Source organism: Lynx rufus, unplaced genomic scaffold (genome assembly GCF_022079265.1).
Source record: "Lynx rufus isolate CCGP_SWC_20201006 ecotype Redwood Valley unplaced genomic scaffold, mLynRuf1.p SCAF_16, whole genome shotgun sequence".
NCBI lineage: Eukaryota > Metazoa > Chordata > Mammalia > Carnivora > Felidae > Lynx > Lynx rufus.
In genome coordinates this window covers 4,099,033-4,120,648 of record NW_025814830.1, presented here as the reverse complement: position 1 = coordinate 4,120,648, position 21,616 = coordinate 4,099,033, and the positions used below count along the sequence as shown (strand labels likewise).

The 21,616-nt window shown below is 60.4% G+C and overlaps 2 protein-coding genes across 2 annotated transcripts; one reads left to right on the top strand and one right to left on the bottom strand.

Annotated features, from left to right (window-relative positions):
• The first annotated feature begins 33 nt into the window (after positions 1–33).
• On the top strand, positions 34–12,405 carry TBC1D17 (TBC1 domain family member 17). Its single transcript, XM_047077589.1, has 17 exons — positions 34–281; positions 562–660; positions 890–964; positions 5,024–5,147; positions 5,860–6,067; positions 6,491–6,602; positions 6,713–6,871; positions 7,202–7,330; positions 7,426–7,529; positions 8,371–8,465; positions 8,899–9,015; positions 9,119–9,219; positions 9,300–9,399; positions 10,603–10,700; positions 10,863–10,979; positions 11,506–11,592; positions 11,683–12,405. Exons 1-17 carry the CDS (start codon positions 261–263, stop codon positions 11,902–11,904), a joined length of 1,968 nt encoding a protein of 655 aa, XP_046933545.1. The 5' UTR covers positions 34–260; the 3' UTR covers positions 11,905–12,405.
• A 254-nt stretch (positions 12,406–12,659) lies between these two features.
• IL4I1 (interleukin 4 induced 1) lies at positions 12,660–21,547 on the bottom strand. Its single transcript, XM_047077590.1, has 7 exons — positions 21,348–21,547; positions 17,711–17,949; positions 16,946–17,058; positions 16,315–16,516; positions 14,551–14,619; positions 14,090–14,226; positions 12,660–13,600 (listed from the first exon to the last, which is right to left on the bottom strand). Exons 1-7 carry the CDS (start codon positions 21,382–21,384, stop codon positions 12,703–12,705), a joined length of 1,695 nt encoding a protein of 564 aa, XP_046933546.1. The 5' UTR covers positions 21,385–21,547; the 3' UTR covers positions 12,660–12,702.
• Positions 21,548–21,616: the final 69 nt, after the last annotated feature.

Sequence of the window (21,616 nt, the reverse complement as noted above, 5' to 3'; positions counted from 1 at the left end):
ACTTCGCGGTCAGGAGAGCAGCACTGCGTCTGCGCACTCTCGCTGGGCTGCTCTACCTTCAGCGTTTGCGCCATGTGACTTAAGCCCTCGTGGTTCAAGTTCAGTCACCCGATTCTGAAAGATGGTTACATCCACTCCTGTTCTAGAACAGGCAAGGGCGCTACCACTGTCCAGGCTTCAGGGGAGTCTCCTATCCGGATGTGACAGCACGATGACCCGGAAAGGGAGAGGACCGGGGTAGTGGGACCTCGGCCGCGGCTATGGAGGGAGCCGGCTACAAGGTAAGCACCGAGGACGCATTCTTTCCCTTCTGTGGTTGCGAGACGCCGCCCTCCGGTGGTCGGCTTCGCCCCAAGACTCTGCCGGGGCTCTGGGAGCCCGGCTGAGCCTTAGGAAACACATCATTCCTTTATAAATGCGCTGTCACCCTCCCCTCCGCTGCCCTAGGCGAGACCCTTACCTTATGGCCCCGCCCCCTGAGCGGCTGGACCCCTCCTAGGCCCCGCCCCCTGGGCGTCTACCTGCGCTTGGGCCCCGCCCTTCACCGGTTCCTGTCCCCAGGTGGTGTTTGAGAAGGGTGGCGTGTACCTGCACACCAGTGCCAAGAAGCACCAAGACCCGGACTCCCTCATCGCTGGCGTCATCCGCGTTGTGGAGAAGGTGGGCCGGGAGGCAGCGGGGCTCGGGCAGGCCCAGAGCGGGATGGAGGCCGCATCTGTACGCGTATGGTCTGGAGGTCACGATGGGGCTTTAGGAAGGCAGGGGGTGCGGACTGGAGGGAGAGAAGGGGCTTTGTAAGTCTGGGGGTCCAGACTGGGGAAGAAGTTTGGAAATACGGTTTGGGGAGATTGGAGGGAAGCACTTCTAAACTCCTCTCTCCTTTCCTCAGGACAGTGACGTCCTCCTGCAGTGGGTTCCTGTAGAGGAGGCTGGAGATTCCACCCAGATTCTCTTCGCCAAGAAGGTAGGCTTTTCTCTCTTCTCCACTTGCTTTTTCCAGGCTCCCGCGGTAGAAGACATCTGAAGGACCTGGGTTCAGTCCCAGACTAACTCTTAGATCCTGTGTGACCCTGCTTGGGATCTAGGTTCTCTTTGCCCCTTGGTTTCCTCCCCTCTGTGAAATGGGGCTGAAGATGCCCATTCAAAAGAAAGCAGACACTGAGATTTGTGGCCATGGGGACAGCTGCCCCCTCATCCCCTTTGCTCTTTGGGAGAGCCCTGCCAGAGTGCAAGAGGACGACACAGCCTGTGGATTCGGGCTCCGTGGGCTCTCAGCCCACAAGAACTTGAAAGGGTGTGGCGTTTCCCCTCGGGCAGGTCTGCCGTCCGTGTCCAGAGAGGAAACTGAACGTGACCAAGGCGGCTCGCCCACTTACTAGTACTCCTTCTTACTCCGGGTACCAGACTTTGCCCTTCTCGTTATTACAGACTCCTGAGGCTTTCTGTCACCAGGTTCTGTGCTGGGACCGGAGATGAGTCTCAATCAGACCCTGCCTCAGTCCCCACCCCCGTTGTATTTAGGGGAATTGAGGCACGATGATTGGGAGCCCTGTTTGCAAAGTCAGAAAGCTAGGAGGTGTTGGAACTTGAGTTTGAACCCAGACTCTGATTCCAGAGCCCTGCCCATTTCCGGAGGAAGCAGACGTTGGCACCGGAACCCTAAGAAGGAGGAGGGGGCAAGAAAGTATTTCAGGGATGGTAGGAGAAAGTATTTCAGGATACGGGAGGGAATGAGATGCCCGTGTAGAGGGTTTTGCCGGGAAGGTAGTTCGACGTGAAATGCCCGACTGAGAAGCTTGGGCTGCGTTCTAGGGGCCCTGGGGGAAACATCGGGGGAGAAGGGTGTGGGTGTGGAAAGTTTCCATGGGAAACCATGTGGGGGGTGGGCAGAACGCCTCAATGGAGGGAGACTGGAGGCTGGGAGGCCAGGGAAAGGTTATTGGGTTGGGCCAGGGAGAGAGAATGAAGCCTGACCTGGGGCAGTGGAGCTTTGAATAACCTAGTGTGGGGGCATTACAAGTGGCGATTCCAGATTCCAGGAATCCGTTGTGGGATCTGGCTTCCGGGGGTTGAGGAAGAACCAGCCAGGATTCTGCATTTTTCATCAGCCTCACGGGCGGTCTGAGTGCCTTTCTTGAAAATGTTGCTGTTCTCCTTGGCAGTCTTACTTTTGACCCACAGAAACTCACTGAGACGGGTTTCAGCAGAAAAGGCACAGGTGCATACAGTGTATTAATCCAAGGAACACAACGTCTGGCCGACAACAAATTAAGCCGACGACTTTATCTCTCTTGTTTCACAAGACTGCTAAAGACGTATGGGGCTACGGGCCGTGGCTGGTGACCCTGGGGCCTGGATCGGTGAGACCAGACCACGCTTGCCCTGGTCGCCTTTAAATGGCTGCTTGAGCTGAGCCCCTGCATCTGCTTTTTAAGGCAGAGAAGAGGGGGGCAGGCAGGGTGCCATCCACGTCTGTCTTTCTCGATTTCCCACAAACTCTCGGCATCAGTTAGCAGTTATATTTGGCTACGTGGGATAGAAATGGAAATAACAGTGGCTTCAGCTAGATAGAAGCTCATACCTCTCCAGCTGAAAAGTCCAGAAGACGGCGGGTCCCTTCCATCTTTGCTCTGCCATCCCCAGCACACGGGAATGCATCCTCACGGCTGCCTTGTGGTCCAAAGAGGCTGCTGGAGCGCCAGCCTTTTTGGCTGTTTTTGCTCACTTTATATGTGTGCTGCAGGTTGGCCAAGGAGCTCTGTTCGTCACGATTACTCGGGGAGGCGTGCTGCTAGAGTGGCTGTCTTAGAAGCCACCGTTCCTTGTGGCAGAGGGAAAGAGTTCTTCCCCGGCATTTCAGCAGTCCATCCTGGAGACATCCCAGCCCCTTGGTCAGGACTAGCTGCATGGCTCCATCCAGCCAGTAGAGTTCAGCGAACAGTGATCCTGCTGTGTGCCCAAGGAGTAGAGAGCTGCAAACATTCGCAGACGGCAGCACTGACTCTCGTTGTCATGTAAACGTCGAAACATCAAATTCATCTCACAAGACACGCAGGGCAGGGATGGCTTTGCCAGGGCTGGTTCAGCAGCCTTGTGGATGGGTGTCTCTGACTCCCTTCTGGCCCTGGTTGCCTGCCACAGCTACAGACACCACGTTCTCCATCAACGGCACCCAAAGGCTGTTCTAAACGGGGTGTTCATCCCTGTACGTGCCTTTTTTAAATCAGGAATTTCCCTTTACATTCCCCACAGGTGTCATTTCAGCTCCCACTGGCCAGAGTTGGGTCCCTACGGCCACTCAGAGCCACAGGGAAGGCTGGGAAAGGAAACATGGGGAGGTTTTAATTTCTGTCGTGGGAGGGGCTCCGTCAGCCTGGAAGGAGCAGCGGAAATGGCTTTTGGGTGGATCCACTGTCTGTGTCCTTCCAACAAGGTCCCATCACGCAGGGTTTCATCGTAGGAGGCACAAAACACCAGTTACTTTCAGCAGGGAAGGATTAAAGGCCACCCTCCTGCTGGCAGGGAGAGGCCTGTAGAGTTTTTTCAAGGGACTGACCCTGCAGAACTGACCTGCCAGGGGAGCTGCCGCCACTGCCAAAATGAGGGAGCGGGGAGAGATCATCCTGGGAGCGGTCCCTACCACCAGCTGCCACCCAAGGGCAGGAAGCTGCTTGGGCCCTACAAGGCTAGTGCCTGGCACTGGGAGACTGAGCTAGCCACCACCTCTACCCTAGTCGCCTCTCTGTGTGTGGGGAAAACAGGAGTCTTCTTCGTCAGCCAAACACAGCCAGCGTAGCCAGAAGTTGCCTTTGCCTCGCTTCTGCTTTCCGGTAGCCTCTGTCTTGCGTCCTGACCTCTAGCTGCAGAGAAGCCGGGGGAATGCAGTTTTCGCCTTCCAACCTCTGCCTGACAGGAAGGCATACCGTCCTGTGAAGGGACTCCCATCCCCTCCCTGTCCTTCCCCATGGCCCACGGCCAGCACCATCGGCCGGGACTGCACTGTGACCCTCAGCACGGCCCTCACCTGCACTGCTTACCCAAATCCGCCAGCAGGCCCCACGCAGGGCACTTTACTTGTTTTCGTAACAACCTGTGAGTTGCCTCTTTTATTGAGGTAGAATTCACTTACAATAAAGCACATGGTCACGGAAGAACTTAAGTTCTTAAAGTACAGAGGCGAGCGTTTCTCTGTTCGCAAAGTCTTGGCAGTTGTCACTACTGTCTAAGTCCAGGACATTTCGTCACCCGCCCCGGAGAAACCCTGCACCCGTTGGCCCCTGCTCCCCATCCTCTCCTCCCCCAGCCTCTGGCAACCAGTAATCCGTCTCTCTGGCTTGGCCTTTCCTGGACGTGGTGTATAAACGGAGTCCCACGCATTTTGCTTACACATCAGTTGGGTTGTTTCCCCTTTCGGGCTGTTATGGATAATCCTGCTCTGAGCGTTTGTGCGTTCAAGTGTGGACGCTTGGTTTCATTTCTCTTAGGTATACGCCTGGGAGTAGAATCGCTGGGGCGTACGGTACTTGTACATTTAACCTTTTGAGGAACTTCCAGGTTTTCCCGCAGCAGCTCCTTCCATTTACGTTCCCGGGGCAGTATATGCGGTTCCGGTTTTTCTACCAGTGCTTCTCTTAACCGGTCTTTTTAATCCTCACCGTCCTGGTGAGTGTGAAGTGGTACCTGATGGTGGCTTTGATTTGAGTTGCCCCAGTGACTACCGGCTACTTAACTTTAAGCACTGTGCCCTCCGGCAGTCGGCGGCGGCAGAGCGCACAGTCCCGGGCGTTCTCTGTGCTCCCCCGTGTGGTGGTGCTTGGGTTAGAGCCACCAGGAGATTGGCTTTGAGTCCTGGCCCTATCCCAGTCCCTGGCCGCACCGGGTGACTCTGGGCCAGTATTGTGCCCCCTCTCTGCCTCAGTTGCCCTATTTGTTCAATGGGGCCGCCTTCGAGGGCAGCCTCACAGCTCGGATCTGGAAGTCCTGAATCTACAGCCCCTCGCTCTCTTTATCTTCCTACCCCAAGGATGTGAGTGGGGGTGACGCCTGCACCTCTGAGGAGGAACCGACCTTTGACCCCGGCTACGAACCCGACTGGGCTGTCATCAGCACTGTGCGGCCACAGCCCCGCCACTCAGAGCCCACTAGAGGTAGGCTGAGCCGGTGCCCCTGAGGGGCAGGTGGACACACAGCTTACCCTCCGCGGTCATGGCTCCACGGGCTTTGCTGGTCACAGTCAAGATGGCCTTCCAGTCTCAGGAGAATGGATCGGGTGCAGGACTGTCCCCAGTCCAGGTCCAGCCTGGCAGGGTCCCCAGGGCTTCCAACCTTGCTCATCTCACCGGGCTCCCTCCCTGATCGGCTGTGGGGGTGGACAGTTGTAGAGTCACAGGGTGATTTGGGCTATCCTGGAGTTCAACAGGGTGCCGGGGGCCCCAGAGGAGGCATCTGGCCCCTCTGGGAGTAGAAAAGCCTTCTGGGAAGAGGTGATGCCAGCCTCTGGCTCTGGGGGCGGGGCGGGGGGGCGACACCTGGGAGTTTTCTCCCCAGCAGAGAGAGCAGCCATGCAAGGCCAGAGGCACAGGGCACCGGGTGTGTTTAGGAAACTCGAGCTGTGGCCCGAGTGTGGGGTCTGGAGAACGAACTGGAGACAAGACGGGCAGGAGGTAGACCCGAGGGGCCTGCCACCAGCTCGAGGAACACAGCTGTCACTCTGAGAGCCGAGGGAGGTTTTGGAGCGAGCCCGCGGTGGGCCTTTCCGAGGAGACAGGAGGTGACCCAGGGCTCCCAGAGGGCTCCTGGGAGATGTGTGTGCTGCCTCTGGATCCCCGCACCTGTTCCCAACACGGCTCTCTTCTCCAGGTGCGGAGCCCAGCTCTCCCCGGGGCTCCTGGGCCTTCTCGGTGAGTCTGGGGGAGCTCAAGTCCATCCGCCGGTCTAAGCCAGGTCTCAGCTGGGCCTACCTGGTCCTGGTGACCCAGGCCGGAGGCTCCCTGCCCGCACTGCACTTTCACCGCGGGGGTACACGCGCCCTCCTCCGTGTCCTCAGCCGCTACCTGCTGTTGGCCAGGTGAGCCTTCCTCCAGCACCGGCCTTTGTGCCCGGGGCCCGGCCCCTCGGGGCTGTGAAAGAAACAGACTGCTTTGAAGGCAGGAAAGGGGGAATCCACTGGTGCGTGTAACCGCAAAGCCAAAGGGTAGTTTGGTTTCAGGCAGGACCCGGGCCCCGGAACGTTAGGAAGAATTGCTCTCTTTGCGTCAGAGCTGGTATCACTCTCTGGGGGCCCCTGCAGGCCTGGCCTAGCGGCCCCGGTGACAGAAGCAGTTCCTTCTCCAGCGGCATCCTGGAGCCGCCTCTCACCGGCCAGCCCTGGGCTGTGTGCCCGCCCCTGGGGTCCAGCTGAGGCGAGGGCCTCCCCGAGGGCAGCTGGGCCGCTGCAGCTGGAAGTGGGAGGGAACCCACCCAGTGTGTCACCGCACCTGCCCCTCCCCAGCTCCCCGCAGGACTCCCGCCTCTACCTTGTCTTCCCCCACGACTCCTCAGCCCTCTCCAGCTCCTTCCACCACCTCCAGCTCTTTGACCAGGACAGCTCCAACGTGGTGTCCGTGAGTGTCGCGGTGCCGGGCCGGGCCGCTGTGGGCAGGGAGGGGTGGACGCCTCGGTGGGCGAGGCAGGGTGGGGTGGAGCCGTGACCGCCCTCTGGCCCTGTCCACAGCGCTTCCTCCAGGACCCCTACTCCACCACCTTCGGCGGCTTCTCCCGTGTGACCAACTTCTTCCGGGGAGCCCTGCAGCCACACCCAGAGGGGGCCTCCCCCGACCTTCCTCCACCGCCCGATGACGAGCCCGAGCCTGGGTTCGAGGTCATCTCCTGTGTGAGTATCAGGTGGACCCTGCTGTGTTTTGGCCGTCACCTTGGCGGGCGACCACATTTCCTTGGGTCCCCTTTTCCACAATAACGGGGACGACAGAGCACCACTCTCACCAGATCGCGTGAGTGACCTCGAGGAAAACGCTTATAGCCTGTGACTCTCGGGGAGGACCTTCCTGACACGGAGGATGACTTTGGCGCTGACCCGGGGAAGGAGATGCTCCCCACCCTGAACGTTAACTGTCCGTGGAGCTAAGGAGGGCTCTGAGCTGCCGTGCAGGTGGCCTGGGGAGGATGGGTGAGGCCCTGAGCTCACTTGCCTTGTGTCACGCAGGTGGAGCTGGGCCCGCGGCCAGCCGTGGAGCGGGCACCTCCGGTCACAGAGGAGGAGTGGGCCCACCATGTGGGCCCCGAGGGCCGCCTTCAGCAAGTCCCCATGCTGAAGGCCCGGATCTTCTCGGGGGTAAGGCGCCGGGTGGGCGGGCAGAGGACTGGGGAAGGCCAGCCGGCAGCCAGGGGGAGGCTCCTCTGAGCGGCGGGCCCCGCTCTCTCCCCCAGGGTCTGAGCCCTGGCCTGAGACGCGAAGCTTGGAAGTTCCTCCTGGGGTACCTCAGTTGGGAGGGCTCAGCCGAGGAGCACAAGGCCCACGTGCGCAAGAAAACGTGAGTGAGGGGCGCCTGGGGGGCTCCGTCAGTTTGGTATCTGACTCTTGGTTTTGGCTCGGGTCGTGATCTCACGGTTCGCGGGTTCGAGCCCCACATCAGGCTCTGTGCCGGCACCACGGAGCCTGCCTGGGATTCTCTCTCACCTCCTCTTTCTCTGCTTCTCCCTCGCTCACAATCTCAAAATAAATAAACTTAAAAAAAAAAAAAGAAAGAAAGAAAACACGAGTGAGAAACTGTGGGCCCGCCGCCCCCCGCCCCGCCCAGCTCCCACCCCCCAAGTTGAACATATCCCCCTGTCACGGCACGGCACCTGATACATCACAGATGCACAGGTAGGCTGGCTCCCGAAGGGTCAGTCAAGAGCCTGGCACGTGCGGGCACCGGCCCTGGCACAGGGAGACGGTGGTGAGCAGGCCGGTCCATCTCCCATGTCCATCGCTGTTCCATTCCAAGACCATAACGTTGCCGCTATCAGCACTCTGTGGCGGTCCTCCTAACCCCATGGGCCCAGTTCTCCTCCTTCCTGGTACATACCATGACCCCACTGTGTATGTCCTGGTCCCTGCCCCAGTGCTCTCCGTCCAACGGGGATGACAGACTTGGAACAAAAGCCCGCAACAGGGTGGGGGGGGGGGGGGTGGTGCCTGGTTGGTCCAGACTGTAGAGCGTGCGACTCTTGATCTTGAGGTCGTGAGTTTGAGCCCCACGTCGGGTGTAGAGTTCACAAGGCTGTTGTCTGTTGTGAGAGATGTCAGAAAGGGGAAGCACAGGGACAGGGGCGAGGGCGACTGGGTGGCTTGCGTCGTGGCCTTGTGTGACCCCTCTCCGGGCCCCTCAGGGATGAGTATTTCCGAATGAAGCTGCAGTGGAAATCTGTGAGCCCCGAGCAGGAGCGGAGGAACTCATTGCTGCACGGTTACCGCAGCCTCATCGGTGGGTCGCGGGGCCAGGGCTGGGGCGGGGAGATGGGAACCGGCAGGGAGAGGACAGGGGAGCCCCCTACCTTCCCAAGAAAAGGGATGAGGTTATCTGCAGTGAGGAGATGGGGAGTAGGGGAAGGGAGCCAGACTCCTTGGGCTCAGCCTGCCGTCTGCATACCGTCAGGCCTTGGCGAGTGGTTTTGCCTCCTTGGGCCTCAGTTTCCCACCTGTGGATGGCTCAGTGACTGTTGGTGGCTGGGAGGATGCAGCGACCTGGCCAAGCATGAAGCAGGGCGCCTCACGCGAGAGCGCCCGAGACGGTTTCTGGACCGACTCACACCTGCCCGGGGTCTGCGGAAGGGAGGAGCGGGCGCTGGTGCCCACAGCCAGCAGGGATGGGCCCCCACAGCCTCGTCACTTTGGCATCCCGCGCCCTGTCTCCGCAGAGAGAGACGTGAGCCGTACCGACAGGACCAACAAGTTCTATGAGGGCCCTGAGAACCCAGGGCTGGGCCTGCTGAACGACATCCTCCTCACCTACTGCATGTACCACTTCGACCTCGGTGCGACGCCGGCCCGGGGAGGGGTTGGGGGTCGGGCCTTCCCTTGGGGAGGGGGGCGGGGTGCTGAGGGCCTAGGCCGGGCCCTGACCTCGTGTTCCCCCAGGCTACGTCCAGGGCATGAGTGACCTCCTCTCCCCGATCCTCTACGTCATCCAGAACGAGGTGGATGCCTTCTGGTGTTTCTGTGGCTTCATGGAGCTCGTGGTGAGGCCCCAGGCGGGCATGGGAGACAGGCCCCTCCAGGGACCGGGGTCTGGCTCCTCATCCCGCCGTCCCTCCTGCAGCACGGGAACTTCGAGGAGAGTCAGGAGACCATGAAGCGGCAGCTCGGGCAGCTCCTGCTGCTCCTGAGGGTGCTGGACCCGTCGCTCTGCGATTTCCTGGGTAGGCGTCCCAGCGGGCGGTCAGTGCGTGGCGGGGCCACAGACGGTGTCCGGGACATTTGGTCCTGATCCAAACGGGAGAAATGTCTCCCCGCATAACCCAGAACCCAAAATTTACGCAGGATTGCCCTTGGGAGCAAACCTCCCCACGGGCGCAGACGTGTCCACGCTCCCGTGCGCCCCCCCTCCCCACGCTCCCCAAGCCCCTTACTTCACAGACGGAAGGCGTGGGGGCTGGGCGCAGCTGCTAGCACTTCGTCCCTCCACCCACCTTGAACCAGGACTGCAAACTGGTTGTCGGGGCTCCCGGGGCTGGGCCCACTGCATTCCGGCCCCAAAATTATTCTTCGTTGCTTGTTGGATGTAAAAAACTCAGGGAATCCCGATAAGGAAAGTCAAAGCTGCTGTCGATAATATGGTTCTTTCTGAACGCAGGTGACGATGAGTTAAGTTCTTTAGGGGTGTTTTCCTCACTGACGTTAGGGTGGCCCTGGGGGAGGGAGCTATTGCCGAGATCGCCTCACCAAAGAGGAGGCAATCCAGGAAAGCACAGGCCACTTCCGAGGGCGCCTGGACACTAGCTGCCGGACCAGGTGTTGTGTCTGCCTTAAGTGCCTACAAGACTAGATCTCCCCTGACCTGCCGGACGTGTCAGTTATTGGCAGTTTCTCATCACAATGACCGTAGTCAGGATGATTATTTTAGGCTAAATCCCAAGAAGTGAAATTGTATTCAGGGCAGGAGATAGTTTCACGGCTTTTGAAATGTTTGTTCCCGTCACTGCTTTCCTGGAAGTTTTTACCAACTTTTTTTTTGCTAGCCGAGTACACATGTGTCACACGAGTGTCACACGAGTGTCCCGGTTCCTCACGCCTCCACCAGCATCGGGTATTGGTACCTTTTATTTTTTTCCTCGAGTGCACACTGCACCCCTTTTATGTGAAGGTGGGAAACGGGACTGGCTCACCTCATCTGGAGTCTGGAAGGTTCCTGTGGACACAGAGCATTCCTGGCTCACTGCTGAAGCCTTCCCATGCTGGGCATAAGCTCCTTGCCTAGACTGGTGGAGATTCTTAGGACTGAGATAACTTCTTAGAGTCGCAGTCTGACCACCGTGCACGCTGTAAATGAAAATGGGGTTGGAATGGCTTTGGGGCTTGCTCTTTGCTCAGCACCTCCCCTCCCCACCACTGTCTTCCTCCAGACTCCCAGGACTCTGGCTCTCTCTGCTTCTGCTTCCGGTGGCTGCTTATCTGGTTCAAGAGAGAATTCCCCTTCCCGGACGTCCTTCGGCTGTGGGAGGTGGGCCCCCCAGTTTGGGTCGGTGGGTGAACAGGAAAGAGAAATAGGTCAGCAACCCCGGGCTGGGAGGTTGTGGGGGGGGGAAGTGGGCAGGGGTGAGGCAGACCTGGGTGGGAGCTCAGGCAGAGACTGCGCGGTGACTCCTCCCTCTGGCCCTCCCAGGTGCTGTGGACGGGGCTCCCTGGCCCCAATCTGCACCTGTTGGTGGCCTGTGCCATTCTGGACATGGAACGGGACACCCTCATGCTTTCTGGCTTTGGCTCCAATGAGATCCTCAAGGTGAGGCCTTGGCTCCTTCCCAGTCCTCCCCTTCTCCCTGCCAGTCCTGACCTGCGTAAGCGTTTCAAGGCAGCTCAGGTGTGAATTCCGCAGAGGCTGGTGCTGTGCCCATGCCACACTTTACCTTGGGGTAGCAACTACTCAAAACAGGATTGTGGGAAGTGCGGTTGGCTAAGCTGTGAGCACCATGGCCGTGACATCGGGCTGTTTTCCCTACCCCATCCTATCGCTGGCTGCCAGCAGCACCCTTATGGGGTGCGGCCAGCACGCGAGGGGGGACCTACCCCTTCCCTATCACGTTAATGCACGACAGGGCCACAGGGGTGGAGCTCAGTGCCCTTTCCCTTCACTGTACTTGCATCTGGCAAGCAGCCTGAGGGCATGACCTCGTCCTCTCCCCAGCCTCCAGCCTTCCCCAGGGTGTCTTTCTTCCATTATATCCCCAGCCAGAGGCACAGAATGGGCGCTGGGGCGGTGGTGGTTGAGGGCCCGTAGGCCGGCAGGCCTGATCCACCCCTTCCCACAGCACATCAATGAGCTGACCATGAAGCTGAGCGTGGAGGACGTGCTGACGCGGGCCGAGGCCCTCTACCGGCAGCTGACCGCCTGCCCGGTGAGCCCCCGACTTCTGCCAACACCCTTCCCTGCCCCGCCACCCCCGGTAAAACCACTGACTTTTCGCTCCCACCTGCCGACTTTGCAGGAGCTGCCCCACAACGTGCAGGAGGTCTTGGGTCTGGTGCCACCCACAGAGCCCCACAGCCCCTCGCCCCCTGCCTCCCCACTGCCTCTGTCGCCCACCCGGGCCCCACCGGCCCCACCGCCCCCCGAGGACACAGCCCCGCAGCCGGACAGCAGCCTGGAGATCCTGCCGGAGGAGGAGGAGGAAGAGGAGGGGGAGGAAGAGGAAAGCGTGAAGTCTTAACCCTCCCGGCCGGCCTGCCCGGCACAAGCACTTTATCCACATCGCAGAGGCTGGGGAGGAAGTGTGCGAAGAGGGCGGGCCTCCCCACCGTACCTCCCGCGGCTCCTAATGAGCCCAACTCATTAAACTGACACTTCCCGTGTCCAGCTGGCCTCGTGTAGGTGAAGGAGGCGGCTATCTTGGCGTGGACCTGGATGGGGAGGGGGTGGTGGCCTTGCCGCTCTGCTGACGCCTGATCACGTGGTCCCGACCCAGCCAATGAGACGTCAGAGGAGGCCTTTGGGGGGCTCGCGGAGGTAGGGCTATTGTTATCCGCCTGGATTTGGGGCTTTTGGAGGAATGAGGAGGAAGTGCTGGGGTATGGCCGCCACCGGTAGCTTTGCGGGGACACGTCCGGGACATAACCGAGATGGAAGGGCCTGCAGAGCTGTTGAGACACTCTAGGGACTCTGCCCACCAGCTTCTTGTTACATGAAAACAATAAACTCGTGTTTAACCCACTGCCTGCTGGGCTATTACTGACATCAGGGCTCCTCTGTTTGGTGACAGCCGGAGTGGGCACCGTGATTACCATCTACCAGTGGCACAAAGCAGTGTCCATCTGGTCCCTCCTCTCCCCCTCCCCCGGTGGGGCCCCACCGCCCAGGAAGAAGTAGGACAGCTGCTGCGGCCCCAGAACGAGGCGCAGCTCCTTCCACCACGAAGGCTAACGGCTTTGCTTCGTGCACACTGGGGAAGCTACTGAACCACACGGCTTTTTCTGAAAATACATTTTTAATGCTCGGGTCTCTCGGTGTGCTAAGCGGTCATCCCATGTGGGGCCGGAGCGTGGGTGGCACCAGCCTTTTGGAACTCGCACCGGGGACGGCTGGGCACCTGGCGCACGAGCCCCTCCTCGTTGACCAGCGTGTGCCCCTCGCGGCTGTGCCCTTCGCGGCTGTTGATTAACACGGCCGCGCGCAGCGCCGACTTGACAGCAGTCTCCACCCAGCCGTGCGGGTAGGCCGTGTGCTCACCGGCGAAGTAGATGCGGCCGTAGGGGACTGACCAGTCGTAGTCCTGCCCGTCGTCCCCGCCGTCTTGCCAGAGCGTCGGCGGCTGCACCACGAAGCCGCCCTGGCTGTGTGGGTCCTCGGCCCAGCGTTTGATTGTGCCGCTGCCGTCCCAGAGCCGGTACACGATCGTCCCGTGCAGCGCCGCCACGTCGTCGAGCGCCACGCGCATCGCCTCCTCCTGGCTCAGGCCGGCGAAGGCGGTGGCCGCGTCCGACCACGTGTACGAAGCCAGAAGCAGCGCGCCCTCTCCCGGCGGCGGGTAGAATATCACGCGCGACGGGCGGGCGGTGCTCGAGTGGCCGCCCTCGATGTGCTCGTCGTGCCAAAAGGGCCGGCGGAAGCTCAGGAACACCTTGGTGGCCGGCACGTAGTGCAGCGCGCGCAGCGCCTCCTGCCCCCTGCGCGTCAGCGGCGGCGAGAAGGCAATGCGCTGTAGCGCCGGCCCGCTCGCGGTGAGCAGCACCACATCGGCGGTCATGGCCTTCAGACTCCGGGCCCCGCGCGAGCTCGCGACGTGCACGCGCACATCGTGCGCCCCCTGCGTTATCGCCACGACAGGCGCGTGCAGCAACACTGGCCCCGACAGCGAGCTCAGCAGCGCGCGCGGCAGCAGGTCCCAGCCGCCCACGATGCGGCTGTACCTGCGGGCAGGGCGAGAGCGTGATCCGGAAGCTCGGGCACTGCCCTGCCTCGTGGGCTCCTCCCCGCGGGCCCCGCCCTGGGCACTCCCCGGTACCCATCCTAGTTTTCACCTGCCGGGTCCCCTCTTATCCTGCCCCTTCTCGCGGGCCCCGCCCATTCATCTACCCTTGACCTCGCCAGTCCCTGACATCACCCGGAGGACCAGGGAGCAGAGAATGTGCGACCCGGGAACCCCGTCTCTTCTCTGAGCCACACCTTTTTCCGGGAACATTCTTATCCAGTTCCTCCGGAGGAACCGTGACGAGAGGGCGCGTGTGGCCAGACCCGAGCTCCGCGTCTCTCCGCCCTCTGTGCCCCTTCCCGCACCTGTGCGTCCGGCTCCTTTCCCGCCAGTCCCGCCCCACCCAACGCCAACAGCTCCGCCCACTCCGTTTCTCGCCCGCATTGGCCCTCGTCGGCCCCGCCCTGTCCACTGCCCCGCCTCTCACCGGAGCCGGTCGCTGAGGCAGCTGTGGGCCCTTAGGGCCTCCGCGAAGCTGAGATAGAAGAAGCCGTCCTTGGCCATCACGTCTCCCAGGAGCCGAACGGCCGGCTGGCTCAAGTTCCCCTCCCCGAGGAGGTATTCCTGGGGGATGGGTGCGCGCCCGGGTCAGGACCCAAGCGTCCTGCACCTGGCTGTTCTGTCCCCGCTCCCATGGGGGTCCCTCCCAGGCTGAGCCTCCTGGTTCCGTGACAGGACCGTGAGCTTATTAGTACGGTTCTCTGAAGCTTAGCCATCCAGAGGAGGGACGCAAGCCCAGAAAGGGGGCCGTGTGCCGCCTCGGGTCAGGCAGGAGGGCCGTGGCAGGCCTGGAGTCCGGGACTCCTGCCTTCTGACTCCAGGGCTAAAGCCCACGGGTGCCCTCCTTGTTTCTGTTTCTCAGGCGGCGACGCCAAGGCCCCCACTCACCAGGAGCGTGTGCCTTTCAAACTTCTTCATTGCCTTTCTGCAGCCCAGTTTCTTGAGATCTTTGAGGGCCTGTGGTGGAACAAGGGGACAGTGCTGAGCTCCAGGGGCAGGACTGCAGAGGCCAGACTTGGGGTCCAAACCTGGGTTCTCCTCCCGCACCTGCCCATGACCAGCCATTTACCATTCTTGCTCAAGTCAGCATGGTCCTTGTCCATGCTGTGCCCTCGGCCTTGCCCTCCACTCTGGGAAGTTCTTCCCAAGTTGTTAACGCCCCTCACCTCCCAGCCTTCATCCCACCCTGACAGTGTCACACTCAGCCCTATTGGGTACTGTTGGCCTGCACTTGTCCTAGTCTGTGAATTAGTGCAGGCAGGTATCGTGTCTGTTTTAGTCAATGCTGTATCCTCCTGGTGCTTAGTGATTGTCACCTGCATCACCGGGGGCACAGACAGAAGCAGAGTCCCTTCTGCCCCCCGTCAGCCCTGAGGGGTTATTCACTGGATCCTCCCCTGCCCACAGCCCTCCTGTGGCTCCCCAGGGCCCGGGGCCCCTCAGTCACCATCTTACAGCAGCTGTCGTTCTGCAGCACTATGTGCAGTGCCCAGACCACTTTCGGGCCCCCCCGACACCTGCACCGCACCACTGCACTCGTTCCCCTGCCTTGTCTTTGCCTGAAACATGAGTGGCCATCCTTTACTGCGCTGTTCAAGTCTCCTCCCTTCCTGGGAACCTCACAGCCCCATCTGATGTTAGCCTTCTTCTCTGTCCACGTGGCTTTCCCCTGTGGCTGGGGAACTCCTCAAAGCATGTGCTCCTTTGCTCACTCACTCATCATTCACCTTGCGTCTCCCTAGGCTCCCTGAACTGGTCAGTGCCAGGGCACAGAAATGGCCTGCACTCAGTGCCCACCCTGGTCCAGGAGGGGAGCCAGACAGGAGCTCCCAGAGGAGGCCAAGCCTGGCTCCTCCCTGGGGGCACCAGTGAAGGCTTCCTGGAGGAGGGGACGTTGGACCTGGTTCTTGGGGGATTAGTAGGGTTCCCTGGGTGGGAAAGGGAAAAGGCCTGCCAGGCGGGGCAGGAAGCAAGAGCAAGGGCATGGGTGCAGGATGGTGAAGGAGCATCGTGGGTACGAAGGAGTGCAGGGCTGGGGTGTTTGGCCACTCCGAAGGCTTTGGAGGATAACAAACACTTCTTGGACGAGAGATGAGGCTAGAGGGGTGAGAGAAACCAGACCACTCAGGGCTTGACCCTGAGGCTAAGGCGCTGGGGAGCCATAGGGGGCTGTGAGCAGGGGCTGGAACAGGGTGAAAAGCCTGAGCCAGAGCAGGGCCCGTGGGGACAGAGAGGTGGGAACACTGCAGGAGAGTCAGGGGGCAGGAGGGATGGGGCTGGGGACTGACTGGTGGCGGAAGGGACAGAGAGGGAGCTAGGACAGCACCTGAGGGTCTGTCTGCCTTGTGACTAGGGTGGGGGTGATGGGGCCATCGTGAGATGGGGGAACCCGGGAGTATGCGTGGGGTTAAGAGAAGATGCTGAGCTCGGTGGGAGCCGGAGGGTCCTGGGGTATGACCCGGGGAGGGGGGACATGGACAAAAGTCTGGGTCCCCCAAGATGGATGGGGAAAACATCAGGTCGAAGACCAAAGTTTAAGCCAAAGCCCTTCTAGAATCTGAGGCTGTCCGGACAGCGTGCGTGAGAAGCGGATCAGAGGCCGAGGGCAGAGGGGTGTGGGGGACGGGCCGCGGGGCTCCCGAGGCTGCCTACCTGGTTGAGAGCCATCTGATAGATTTCTTCGGGCGAGTGGCCCTTCTCCCTGGGGCGCAGCTTGTAGCCCAGCTTCTCTGGCATCTTCTCCACCACATAGTTGCGCAGCTTCAGGTTGTTGACCTCTACCCACGTGTTCTCATCATACTGAGTGAATTTGGTCAGGTTGAGTCCCAGACTCTTGCAGAGCTCGTGGAGGATCCTGAAGGAGCCGGGAGAGGCTGCTGAGGGTCAGGCGGGGGCGGGGGCAGGGCTGGGAGGAGTTGGGGCCCCTCTTCCGGAGGGGGGGGGGGCAGGGGTTGGGGATGGGCCTGAGTCTGCATCGGGGCTAGAGTCGGGTGGGAGGGCGGGTCACTGGAGCTGGGGCCGGGAATGAGAGGAGAGAGAGGCTGGAAGGCTGAAGGTGTACGGGTTTCGGATGGTGTTTGGAGCCCCGGCAGGCTTTCGTTGGGGCTGAAGTGGGAATGAGGACAGAGCTTGGGTCGGGTGAGGGCTTGCGATGCGGAGGAGACAAGGTTGGGAGGGCAGAACTGGAACTCTGGCTGGACACGGAGCTCTGAGCACCTCAGGGACACAGAGGTGGGGCTAGGGGAGGCTTCGGTGCCCACAGGGCTGCCTGGCCAGGCCTCACCTGTGCGAGCTGGGCATGCGCATGGCTCCCAGCTCCCCAATCCAGCCTGTCTTCCGGTCCCGGTAGGTGAGGATGCGGCCTCCGATCCTGTTGTCTGCCTCCAGGATGGTGACCTGAGGGATGGGGGTGGGGAGCACCAAGCAGGGCCCTTCAGCTCCTCCCACTGACCCCCCCATCCCCACCCTGTGCCAGCACCCAGCTTCCATCCCCACAGCAGCCCAGACCTAGACTAGAGAAGGACGCCCTTCTACATGAAAAAGCCAGAGGAGCTGGTGGGAGAACGGATGTCCTAGCAAGCACGTACAATATGCAGTTTCCCAGCTGCAGCAGGACGACTGCAAGCCAGATTGCAGAGGAACTTCCCAGCCTAGGGAGTGGGGGTGGGGGCGGGAAGATTTCCTCCGTGCACAGAAGTCCTGGCCCAGCCCATTCTCCTTCTCGGCTTTCAGTGAGAGGGGCAGTGGTTAGACCTCAGGCAGTGTTCCTTCAGTGGAGTTACCATGGCCACCAGCACAAATTCCCCTCCGGGAGGTTGGAGGACTTTCAGAGGGACTTCCCTCAGGAATGAGAGAGAGTGGGGCAGGGAAGGTCAAAGGTCTCTCAGCCTCCCCTCCAGTTTCAGTCCTCAGACCAAGGGGGAAAGCACAGCTCCTCTCTCCACCTCCTACCAGCCCCTCAACAGGGACGTGGCCAGGCCCCTAACACCCGGGATTCCCAGCCTGCAGCACAAAAGACTCCAGGTAGACTGCAAGCAGCACTTCTCACCTTGTGTCCGGCATCACTGAGCACCTTGGCAGCTACCAGCCCAGCCACACCGGCACCAACCACAATCACCCTCTGGGGCTTTGAGGTTCGATTGAGGCCCAAGGTCACAACCTTGAGCAGCACCTCATAGTCAGGATCATGCATACATTTCTCAAAGGGATCCTGGCTATGGGAAGTCTTCCAGTCCAGGGAGGCCACCAGGCTGAAGAAGATGGCGATCAGGACAAGCAAGTACCGGGCTGGAGGGAGGAGGACGGGATCAGTGGGAAGGTCAGTAGGTATGTGTGGGGAGAGTGGGCTCTGTCCCCCCCCCGTCCCTGTGCCCCCCTCTCCTGCTTACTTACCCGACGAGGCCATAACTCTCCGCGGGAGATGGTGTCTAGTTTGGAGGGGAAGCAAGGGCCACTGTGACAGGGGCCTGGGTCCCACCCCAGGCCCCGTCCCTAAGGCCACCCGTCTCTCTGGAGCCTCATGCCTCCATCTACCCCTTCTAGCAGTCTCCTGTTCTGTGCTCACCTATCTGCCCCCCTGTCCCCGTCCCTGCCCTCCTTGTCCTTCTCTTCTCTGTTCCCCTCTCCTCTGCCCTGTCTCCCTGTGTCTATTTCTGTGGGTCCCAGTTTCCTGGCAGCCTCCCCTCTACCTTGGGCTCTCTGTGGACAGCAGTACCACCCTCTCTCTCCTGTTGCTTCCAAAGGTCTGCCCTGGCCCCCTTCTTGGTCCTTAAACAATGAGCTGAGCCCCGCCCTCCCCTCCCTTTGAGAAATCTGCAGTGGGGGAAATGAAACTACTTTCCTGGGTTGTAGGGTCAGGTGCTTAGAATTTAGTTGAGGCTGGAGGGGGTGGGCGTTGGGGAAAGGGGGGTGAGAGGAAGCAAATCAGTCTATTTTCTTCCTCTTGCCCCAAATAGTTCTGAGGCGGTTGGAAGGCCGGAAATAAATGCTCAGGTAACCATGCTAAGGGTGCCTGGTCTCAGGGTCCCTGTGTCTGCCCTCCTCTGTGCTCTGTCTCCTTAATTGCTGGGGCGGGGGTGGGGGGGGGTGTCTGGCCTTGGGGCCGCATGTTCCCTGTGATAGTCTGAGTCTGTCCCTGTGTCTAGTTGTCGCTGTGCCCTGAAGGGCCCTTGCTGGCTCCACTCCCCTCCCACATGGCTGCTCTGAGCCTCCGTCTTCCCCTCCGTGAAATGGACTCAGTAGTGGGACTTGCAGGCAACAGCACAGTGGTCAGAGGCATGGGCTCGGGGCCAGCCTGCCTGGGTCCTGAGCCTGGTGCCTGCCTGTGTGGTTCTGGTCTCCAGCTGTCAAGTGGGGGCCGTGAATCCAGGTCAGGCCTTGTGAACAAGCGCCTGGGTCAATACTACAACTTGCTCCTTAGAAATTGCCAGCTGCTGTCACCGTGGGGGCGCTGGCAGGGGTTCAGGGAATGACCCCCCACCCCCACCCCTGCTCCCCAGCCCTGCACAAGTCGCAGCCCAGGATGTGTGCTCACCCTTCCCATCCCTATGTTGAGAACCACTGTGGCTCTCCGCTCACACTAGGGTGCTGGGGGCTCAGCAAAAAGGCCACTTGAGCTTCCGCCTCTCTGCCTTTGGCCTTAGCCTTCTCCACCTGTCTGTGGGGTGCTTTTTCCCTGAGGGGGGCAGGCAGTCAGAACAAGAGGACCCAGCCTCAAGGGGTCCCCACTCGTGGCAGCAGGGGTCCCTCGGCCCTTGGGACTTTAGCCAAGGGGACACGTGGTGGGTCCCCTGAAATGGGTGGAGGTAGAGAGGCAATTTCAGGGGGTTTTCTTGGGGTGGGGGGAGAAGGCACCAGGCAGCTGGTGGCAGATCCTCTCCAGCAACAAGATGGGAAAATCCAAACAGTACATCAAAGAGGGATGTGGTTTGGTGCAGGGTGGGGGTTGGAGGGGGTATATCTGAGTGAGTCAGTAAACATATGATGCAGGGGCCTGGGAGGCAGCAGCCAAGCAGGAAACACAATCAGCTGGACAGAGCCTTGGGCCTTGAGGCCAAATGCCAAGAAAGCAAAGGGGACAGTCAGCAAAAACGACGGAGACGGTCCCCACGGTGAGCGCGCACTAAGGTGGTCCTGTGCTCAGTGCTTCGTGCTCACTGTGGACCTCACAGAGCTGCTCTTGGCAGAGGAGGGATCTGACAGATGGACAGGGGGCAGGTGGGGGAGGAGGACCCCAGGACTCACCCCAGGCCTCAGCGTGGGAAGGCCTTCCCATCACAGACCCTGCCTCCTTCCTTCACGGCGACACGAGCACACCGCCTGGTTTCTCCTCTAATCCCAGACACCTTGGGTCGGAGGGGGAGCCCGGCCTGCAGAGCTGGGGGTCCGGCTGGCCCCTCCCCGGAGGCCCATCTGTGCTACTTCCCCATGGCAATGTCACGAGCAGGAGTAACATGGACGCAGAAAGGGGTGGAGGCCGCAGGGCTGTGGAACTCCTGCGCTGGTCTCAGCAAGCCGTGTCGGTCCCCAGATCAGTTTGGAGGGCCCTGCCGGGGTCCGAGTAGACCCCCTGGTCTCTCCACCACAGGATTGCGCTTAACAATCCCCTGGCTCCGGTCATGCCCCAAGCTCACCTCCTGGACTCTACAACAGAAGTGGGGTGCTGACCTCACCCAAGGGGCTCAGCAGGACAGGGAAAGGAAGGGAGAGGAACCCAACTCATGAGGCCACCCAGGACTGGAAACCAGCAGCGCCTGAGGGAGCAGGGGCCCTACTAGAGCCAGGCCTGATTCATCTTGCTACCTATAACATGACTGGTACCACGTGCCAGACATGCTTCACTTCATTTACTCCGGGAACAATTCTGACAAGGTGGGTTTAGCTGTCCCCATCTCACGGTGGAGAAAACCGAGGCCCAGAGAAGTCACCAGCTAAGAAGTAGCAGAACCTGGGTGTGATCCCAGCAGCCTGGCTCCAGTCCCATGTTCTTAAGCACTTTTTTCACCAGCAGAAAGCTCAGGCTTGTGAACTAGGGAGGGGGCCAGGGCAGGGTCTCTCTGCCTCGGCACTGTTGACATTGGGGGCCATCTTGGTGGGGACCATCCTGTGCATCGTAGGATGCCGAACAGCCTCACTGGCCTTTACCCTCTAGATGCCAGCAGCACCCGGCCCTCAAAGTGTGACAAAAGACACTGTCTCCAGGCATTGTCAATCATTCTCCGGGGAAGGGGACGCAAAATCACCCTGGCTAAGAACCACTGGGCTAGGCTTAGGTTGATGTTGAACAGAACTCCCACAGGTGGCCAGATATGGTGCAGGACGGGGACCTGGGTATGGGGGCAGGAAAAGAAATAGTGGCAGCCACACAGATGTGCAGGGGAGAGGGCTAGTGCCTACATATATCGCTTTCCCAGAGTCAGTTCAAAGACCACGAGTGGTTGGTACTAAAACTTTCCCCAAGTCTCAGAAGAGGGCAGGGCCTTGCCCAGGGGATGTCCAGGACCCCAGGTGGAAGTCAGGGCTCCGGGCCTGGATCGGGGAGGGGTACAGAGAGCAGAGGACAGACTTACCAGAGGCCCTTGATCTATGGCCTGACTCCTGGACAGAGTCCCCCTTCCTACGGAGCCCTCCTGCCCCTCCTTCCCCAGTTTCCAGAATCCCTGGGCCCCATGGGGGCGGGCACTCACTGCACAGCTGGCTCTGGGGGGCCCTCTCAGTGCCCATGGCCTTTCTGGTTAGCCCGGGACAGAAGTCATCTTCGGGCGTGTGCGGAAACGGGGTGAATGATGATGGCTTTGTCCTGATTCCTGTTAGATTAAAGGTGCCAGGGTCCTGGTGTGAAGTCAGAACAGTGGTGAGGCTGTGGAGAGCAGGTCCTCCTTTCTCAAAAGCTTTTCATTATGGAAATTTCAAACATATGTAACAACAGAGAGACGGGGATGCCTAACTCAAGTGC